The 9287-nt window shown below is 43.3% G+C and overlaps 1 protein-coding gene across 1 annotated transcript in view; it reads left to right on the forward strand.

The window, feature by feature from the left end:
* The window catches only part of LOC101302247, a 5837-nt gene extending 4058 nt beyond the window's left edge, over positions 1-1779 (forward strand). Inside the window, exons 8-10 of the mRNA XM_004295091.1 lie at positions 829-939; positions 1044-1285; positions 1430-1779. Of these exons, the coding sequence (XP_004295139.1) occupies positions 829-939; positions 1044-1238 (306 nt within the window). The 3' untranslated portion in view covers positions 1239-1285; positions 1430-1779. The remainder of the gene's footprint in view (positions 1-828; positions 940-1043; positions 1286-1429) is intronic.
* The last annotated feature ends 7508 nt before the right edge of the window (positions 1780-9287 follow it).

Below are 9287 nucleotides of genomic sequence, written 5' to 3' on the forward strand. Positions count from 1 at the left end.
CCCCCTCCCCCCTCCCCCTCCTCTCTCTCTCTCTCTCTCTCTCGATATAGGATCTTAGTAGAAAGGGCCATCTATAAAGTGATGTGATTGTTGGGCTTGTTCCAGAATGTGTGCATGTTTATTTATTTTACAATCACAATAAAGAGAAGGAAAATGATGGAAGGGAAATGAGAAAGGTGAAAGGGAGAGGAAGGAGGATGCATAAAACTAAAACTATAAGCTTTTCAAAATTGTTTTTAGTCTCTAAGTAAATTTTAATGTGTCTTCTCATGGTTTCCCTCTTCGTTTTGTGCTCTTTCTTTATTGCTTTTAAAAAAGGTAGAAAACTTTAGATAACAGAGCCAAAATGTAATCTGATTGGATAGTAATTATGATGTTAACAGTGTGAGTTAAGAAGGTCAATGCAGAATCAACAGTAACTTTAGTTCTTTACGCTTGTGGCAATGATTGCTCAAGTACCAAGGAGAGTATTTGTTCGCACAACAATTGGTTCGTATGGTGTGTTTGAACCTGTATTTTCTCCCCAATGATTTCCATATCTTTTCTTAAGGCTAGATCGCTTTATAGGCTGATGGATGTTTGTGATTGATGGGGATGAAGTTCTGGTTAGGTATCTTGCAATCTGAATCCTGCCAGTTTCTATTTTTCCTTTATATCATATGAATTACATATCACTTTTTAACAATTAGGTGATGGCTTTTGCAAATTTCAAAAGGTGCAAGATACTTGTATCAGTTTGTTGATCGAGAGGTTGCATATGATGATTCTATTACGTAGTACATTCTCTCAACTTTTTTGGGATTTCATAGCCAAGCTATTATTGTGCAGGTTGTTAATCGTAAAAGTCATGGTTATGGCCTTCCAGCTGATATATGGAGTCTTGGATGTACTGTGTTGGAGATGTTAACTGGGAAGATTCCATACGATAATCTCGAACCGGTTTGTGCCATTTTCATTACACTCTATGGTTCAAAATGACTAGACTATTTATCTCTTCAACCTCTAATTTTTTTAGATAACATTATCTATTTTACTTTATACAGATGAAGGCATTATGGAGAATTGGAAAGGGAGAGCCCCCTCTGGTTCCTGATACTCTTTCAAGAGAGGCACAAGATTTCATCCATCTATGCTTAAAAGTTAAGCCAGATGATCGTCCCACTGCTGCTCAGCTTTTAGAACATCCGTTTGTAAATAAGCACTTTCCTCCCATGTCTTCGGGATCAGTATCTCCTTAGTCCTTACAATCACCACAGGTTCAGCTACAAGTTGTGATGGTAATAAGGTAAATTCCACTGATTTCACTGCTTCATAGTTCCCATATCTGCACTCACAACTTCCATGAAAGTGATCAGAAAACTTTACTTTCACTTATTTTAAGAAAAAAGAAACATAATTTCATTGCTTAAATGTTTGGTTTTGATGCCAGCTCCATTCAACCCAAAGAAGCATGACAACATCTCATCCATGTTCTATAATTTGCTTTGGAATCCCGTGGTCGTTATAATGTCAGTATGACTTCAGAGGAATAAACATCTTTTTGTCAGGTGCCTGCTCTGAAAATCATATTGCACATAGAGCAATCCCGCCAATTTGTTCACCATCAATTCTGTTGTAGAACATATGATTTGTTGTTGTTCAATTAGTCTTTGGCGTTTCATGTCTTCCCCTCTGTTACAGAGGACATGACTCAGAACCCTTTCCATGTGTCTGTGGGAAAAGTCTACGCTAAATTGTGTGAAAGAGCAACTATTTTATCTGTGAAAGAGATTTGCGGTGTTATAACGAACATTTTGCTGTCTGCGTTAGAATTTGCAGCTTCCTATAATCTATATACAAATCTCAAAACACAAATTCACCAAATTTCTGACTTTAGAGGTAAGACAAAAATTTGTGTGCAAGTACTTGTATGTGAAATATATCTACTTGAAGAACATACCGTGGACGTCTCACGACGACGGTGGATAAACTATCGAAAATTGAAGACAGACGATGGTTTTTGGTATTTTTATTTTTTTAAAATAGGGTTCCCTCCAGACCGACTGGGCCCACCGGTACCCAATCCGCCAAGGCCCGGATCGTCTCCGCCTAGCCCGCAACAGGCCCAGCCCACCAATTTTCTTATTTTATTTTTGACAGAGAGAGAGTGCATGTCTTATCAAAGGTGCCAACTGAGACAAGACCGCGCAGACGCATTTGAAGTGGTGGCCCGCTCAAGCTCTACTGAAACGCTCCGGTTCCGCGCGTGGAGATTACTCGCTTCTCTGTGAACCCTGTGGTTGTCAATTCCGGCAAGCACCTCTCACTACTGTCACTACTTTGTTTACTCTCCATAGCTCTGAAGTTATGTTCCATTTAACCTTTGCTCTTTGTGTCTCTTCCTTTTATACCAAATTTTCAAAGTAACTTCGATCACAACTTGGATTGAGTTCTTCTTTTCTTTTTGTTTCAAAATTAACAGAATTTGGGAGGATAGATTGGTTTGACTGTATTTTGATTTTCTTGATCATCTGGTTGGTATATATTCCTAAAAATTGGTATTGCTTCACCTTTTGATCTGAGAGTTGTATCTTTGAGGTTTAGTGTGGAACTTCATCAATCACATAGTATGGTAATACATATGTATCCCTTGGATTGTAGTTGTTCTGTGCTATACAGTCTACACTGACTTTCAATTCAAAGACCTCTCAGATGCTGTGGAAACAGAATACTACTAAAAGCTTGTTGTACTTGTACGATAGGAGATGGTTTGATCGTTTTCATTGCTGCACTTCCTGTTTAATATCCTTCATTAATCATCCAAGTGCCAATGAAAAGAGGTGTTTAGCCTGATTTGCTAGAGTCTGTATGTGTTAGATCATTATCTATTGGGTGCCTGTTTTTATTAGCTTTAGATTTAATTTTGGATATTTGGTTCTCCAATATATTTGCTAAATGTGATTTGAATATTCATTGGCAAGCGGAACTCTATCATAGCTTCAGTTTCTAAAGCTTCTTCAGCATGTTTTTTGTTAAAAACCTTTTTCAAATAGTTTTTGCTCCTTATCATGGATAGGCAATGTTTAGGTAAAGATTTAAGAGTTCAATATAGGCAGAAGTTTAGCTTTGACCACCCCGTATTAGTGTCCCTTTTACTGTCATTTCTATTTTTCAAAGGTTGACAGGTGTTTTCGGTCTTTTGAATTTGATCAATAACCTAACTCTTAAAGTTGGAAACCCCGATGACGAATCTAAGCTAGTCCATTCCTGAGAGCCAAAAGCTGTTGTTTTCCACTTGTTGCCATACCATTTACCCTGTATCTAGTCTGAAGTATCCCAGTGGCGGATCTAGAGTCTAAAAGTTAGGTGAGCGGAAAAAGAAATTCATCAATAATAGGTAAAACTCTTGATAAGTCAAAACACAATTCTTACATAGAATTCATCAAAAATTCAAAAGAGATATAATAATTGTAAATCAAAAGCATTATAAGTACAAGATGCTCTATCTAAATTGCACCCTACGATCTCCAGTAGACTCGAAATGATCAATCACTGCCTCTGAATCAATAGGTTGGGCTTGGGTAGTTGGGTTGGATACTTGAGTTTCAGTTTTTGTGCCCAGCAGAAAAATAAAAATGAACTGTTCTTTTTTTTTTTCACCCAGCGGCCGCTGGGTGTGCTCCCATTGAGGTCCGCCCCTGAAGTATCCAGCTTACTTAGGGCTATTCATTGGTTCCCTAGTTTCAAATGAAAATTTCTGCAGATTAAGTATGAATACTAATTCCCATTATACACTACAGATTAAGTAGATACTAAAGCTGATTGGACATGGTACGTGTGACTCTCACTGTCACGATGATAATGACCTAGACAAGCCCAATTCTCACTGTCATTATGGTTTATTCAGATGCTAACTCGATGTTTTTAGGCCCAAACGACCAGCACTCCCCTGGTTTGGCCACTATTTGCAATCTCAACTTCCAATGGATTCACCTCCAGCAGAGGCTACCATGGACTCTGTCGCAGATGACTTGTGGGAGACCTTGATTCTTTGTCAGACCAGCAATAGAGGTTAGCTTATATCAATATCTGTAATCTTTTGTGGACTGATTTTAGACGTAGCTATTTACAAGTTGTACTCAATTTAATGGAAAGAAATGGGCACAGCTATGGAATTGTGACATTGACATGATCTCTTGCTGTAGGCTGCACATTGATTTTTAATTTTTTTTTACTTTTTTTTTTATAGTTGTTATGCTATAGCTTTTTGAGTTTTGATTATCGGTGTTGCAATGATCTCTACATTCGATGTGATCATGGAATGGTGGGATGTGATCATGGTGGGATGTGATCATGGAACGACTGTAGTAATTAGGTTGTGAATATGTTTTCATCATTACATTCGATTCACACAAACAATTGGTCTCCCACTGTGAAGTTGAGTGTGTTTGATTTCTCTAAATTTTATTTTGGTAAAGGCAAAAGTGGTATCAAAGGTGGATTTGATGTTTTATTGCTTTGTATTACAGTATCTCATTAGTGGGCACGAGTGGATATATATTATTGATTTATTAGTCCTCTACGAGATTTATTCTAAGTTATTTCTCTAGACTCCAAACCTCTCTGTTTGATCAGTCATTTCCCTACATTCCTATTGCTTCTGTTCCTTCTTGGTGGTTTTCTTTCAATTTGGCTTTTGTAGTTTCCTGTTCTTGAGACTGTGTTCTTCTCCAGTTTTCTTTCCTGGTCTTTTTGTGGTTTTTAATGGCCTCAAGCTCCCAGACAGTCTCTGCATCTCCTTCTTCATCAGCTCCTTGGAAGTATGATGTGTTCCTGAGTTTCAGGGGTCCTGACACTCGCAAGGGTATCACGTCTGAACTATACCATCGACTGCAGGGGAGGGGAATTAAAACATTCATGGATGATCGAGATCTTCAAGTAGGGGATGTTATTTCTCCCACTCTCTTAGCAGCATTCAAAGAATCAAGGATTTGCAATCGTTGTTCTCTCGCCGGATTATGCTTTTTCTACTTGGTGTTTGGAGGAACTTAGAGAGATTTGTCTATGCATGGAAGACAACAGTAGAATCCTGCCACTTTTTTATCATGTTGATCCTACTGATGTGCGACATCAGAAGAGGAGTCTCAAAGAAGCTTTCACTGAGCATGTAAAATCTGGACGACACACATCAGACAAGTTGGAGGAGTGGAAAGCTGCTTTGAAAAACGTAGCCAATATCTCTGGGTGGAATACAAATGGCACATCAGACATCCTGAGGCTATCATATTTGCCAAGGATTATAGTTTCGGTTTTATAAATTTACTAAATGGCACTCAATTCTTCCTTGTAGGACTCACCAAGAACTTATCGACTCCATTGTGGAATCTGTCTGCTTTAAAGTCTTACCTGCTGCAATTGAGCCAACGGGGCAGTTGGAAGAGTTTCAAGCATCGAGCTCGCATCAAATATCTGGTTTTAGGGTAGAGGAAGTGAAAAATGAAGGGCGAAGAGAAGAGACCTTAGGGAGGGAAACGAATAATAATAAAAAAAGAGACGGTGGATTGGGCCTGTGTGCGCTAGGCGGATATGAGTTGTGTCTGCGCGGTCATAATGTTGATGGGCTTAGCGGGCCGCGGGACCCACCATTTAAAAACAAAAATAAATAAAAAAGAAGACGGTGGACTAGGTTTAAGTAGGCTAGGCGGAGATGGAGTGTGTCTGCACGGTCATGATTGGTGGGCCTAGCGGACCGCGGGACCCACCATTTAAAAACAAAAATAAATAAAAAACGAGAGGGTGGACTATATAGGCCAGGCGGACATGGGGTGTGTCTAGGCGGTCATGGGGTTGATGGGCCTAAGCGGGCTGTGGTACACCATTAAAAAAAGAGAGGACTAAAACCAAGTTCCGAGTTTCGACTCGTCTCGCAGCGGCACCACAGATCGGCCGTCGCCGGCTGCTCTTTCTCATCAGTGAATCACCGGTTCGACCTTGAACTCAATTTTCAATTACAAATTCTATTGTGGTTTCAAGTGTTTTCAAGGGAAAATTTTAAGAACAGTACATGAAGTTTGTTTCACTGAGAATTATGGTTGCTCAACTTCCGAAACTATCACATAAATACATCAACTAATAAACACAACTTAGTAAAAGTATATGTCATCAACTCCTCTGTTAATGAGTATGTCATTACTAAATAAAACGAGGGTAAAATTGTATTGTCACATAACAAAGTTATTTTTATTATCCTTAACCATTTATGCTTCTCTCTCATTTGCCACAGTAAAGGATCGGCGGCAACCAATGAGTAGTAGAATGGGATGAGATTTGAACCAAATTGTGCTGAACCAGATGAACATACCGCCTTGTTGCTTTGGATACTTCGATTGATCACTCATTCGCTTGATTATTTTTTTAGACATTGCTCGACGTGCCCAGGTATCAGGACTCACCCCAAATTTCACCTTAAAATCCGAGGTAAGTCCTGTGGGATCCACCTCCAAGGAATTGTTTACGCCTAGATTAATATTTTACTGGACAATAAATGTCTATGTCAATATTAATTACTTTCTTGGTCCATGTCATACCGGTGAGCCCAAGTTCTTTAAGTTTTCAAATGTGGGCCCGCCAGGGAACCACGCGAATTGGACTTCGCGCAGTTCGTGCGCGGAATGGACATAGGCGGACTATACAGTTCGCTCGCGGGATGACTTCGCGCGGAATGGACATAGGCGGACTATACAATTCGCTCACAGGATGACTTCGCGCGGAATGGACATAGGCGGACTACACACTTCGCGCGGACTACACAGTCCGCATGCGGATTTACTATTTGCCAGTCCGCGTAGGCGAGGCGAGATTGACTTTCCGCATAGGCGAGGCGAGCTTGCGAACTGGCTCGCGTAAGGGACTTCGCGAGGAAGACACATGCGGAGTCCGCGCGTCTTACAATAAACGTTAAAGACTTTTACAAGTCCTTGACATGCTTCGGGCCAATCCCTGTGGCCCTTTTGATATAAAAAGCCTTTCTAAAGCCCGCGAGCTAGAACGGCCCGCGAGTTGGAATTAGAAGCCTACGCGAAGTATGCGAACTGGACAGGTGTCACCAATTGGTTGGCCTGCATGGAGTAAACCTTGTCCTTGTCGATTAGGGTTTCAGAACCCTATTTGGGATTCAAAGTTAACTTCCTTCCGCTGGGGATCGAACTACTATATATACTCTCTTAAACAGACAATCAAGGGACTCTCTCAAATCAATACAAACACAAACCAATACAAACTGAAACCCAGTTCCCTTTGAGCTACTCGAAACCCTAACCCTAAGCGCCGCCGCCTAGGTTTTTCTCCAGAGCCCTCCGGACCCCTTTTAGCTTCTCTCTGAACTCCCTATAATTGCTCTGCTTGCGCCGCCGTGAGTATCGATCGCTTGTGCTCGTAAATCCTCCTCCGAGGTGGCACCTGTAACCCCCCTTTTGCCTGATCAAGAAGTCAAGCGCACCCCCAACAACCTTTTCCTCGTCCGGGAGGTGGCACGCCCGTAACACTCTCCTCTCTTTGTCTGCTAGTTACCTCTGCTCCGCGTGCTGAGGATCGTGGCCAAAACATTGGCACGCCCAGTGGGACAAGGAGTACAAAGCGATCACCATTGGGAAACCGGAGGAAGCGCCGTACCGGAAGCCTCAGCTTTCTTGCCTCAAGCACAGAGCGCTACGGTATAAGCCCCATAACAGTGCGGCTTGCCGATCCCTCACTCAAGAAGAGGTCCTTGCTCAGTTTGGTGATCCAGACTTTAGCGAGACCGCCATGGTAGGCTCTCAGCCGACCCAAGACACAGGTTCCGCTCCGTCCATGGAGCGAATCTCTCAGATGCTCGAGCAGTTGACAAGTCAAGGTTTGGCCACTCAACAAAGTATCACCGACCTTGCTGGGAAGGTTGACGGCCTTGCTGAACAGGTCACAAGGGACAAGACCCTTTGGGAAGCAGACCAGCACAACCTTACCGTGCTCACTGAGGACTTCAACTAGTTTGTCAGCGAAGTAAGGGAAACCAAGGGCTTGGTCGAAGGAAGCCTTCAGCAGATTCGCTCGGATCTAAACCAGAACACGGAGACCGTGAAGCAAAACGCGGAGACTGTGAAGCAACATGCAGAGGTCCTGTCGCTCACTCGTGCGACAGTGGATGAGCAGACTCGCCGCTTGTACGACCACGATACCAAGCTGCATGACCAGCAGAACGCTTCCTTCTTTGGAAGTAAGAACAGTCTAGAAAAGCTAGACGAATTCAAAGATAAACAGGACCGGCTGAACCTACGGATTCTTGAGGTTGAAGACTGGATGAGGGCACAGGCACCAAAAAACCCTGCTCTAAACCCTACCGGCCCAAGCGCAAGCGAAGGGACGCCCAAGTACATCCCTCCCAATGAATGCACCAGGGGAAACCCTAAGGTCGGGACTCCGAATGCCCCGCAGTTCGGGTCAGGGGCAGGAACGTCAAAGAGTCCGCTCCCCCATGGCTCGTTTGCCTCTCCAAAGGGACTGCATAATTCTTTTCGCCAGGGAACCGGGACACCAGATGACCCGTTTCTGGTTTGTCCCAGCCTTGCTCCCAAGAAAGGCGGACAGGCCGTCAGTTTCTCTGCATGGCCGAACCATGGGGAAGGGGCAGAGGCCGTACCCGTGGCAACAGCCGACTGGCGCCAGCTTATCTCCTCCATCATCAAGGAGCAAACCAGACACGGTAATGCTAACTTGCAGTATCGCGACCCCTACCCGGATAGTGTGGCGCAATACCATTTCCCGCATGGGTTCAAGAACGTAGTGTTCACTACTTTCTCTGGAGAAACAGGGGAAGACGCAGCAACCCACATGGCTCGCTTCAAAGTTCAGTGTGGCCAGTACGGGAACAATGACATCCTCAAGCTCAAGTTCTTTGGGACCTCTCTGTCCGGAGCTGCATTTACTTGGTATTCCAGGTTGAAGCCGGGATCCATCGCGGACTGGCCCACCATGGAGAAACTGTTCCGGGAGACCTACGGTACCATTGAGCCCGAGGTCGGTCTCGACTCCCTCACCCAAATGAGCCAGCAAAGCATGGAGTCGGGCCTTTCCTTCCTCCAACGGTTCAAGATCCAACAAGCCAAGTGCGACTTCCTCCTACCCGAACAAGAAGCCATTAAGTTGGCTGTTTGCGGCCTCGAGCACCGCCAACGATTGAAGCACCATGGGGAACGCTTCACGTCTATGGGCGATTTGATTAATAAGGTCGGCAGTTATGAACTAATCCTCAACAAGATGGACGAGAAAGCGAA

The sequence above is a fragment of the Fragaria vesca genome, linkage group LG3 (assembly GCF_000184155.1).
Source record: "Fragaria vesca subsp. vesca linkage group LG3, FraVesHawaii_1.0, whole genome shotgun sequence".
Classification (NCBI taxonomy): domain Eukaryota; kingdom Viridiplantae; phylum Streptophyta; class Magnoliopsida; order Rosales; family Rosaceae; genus Fragaria; species Fragaria vesca.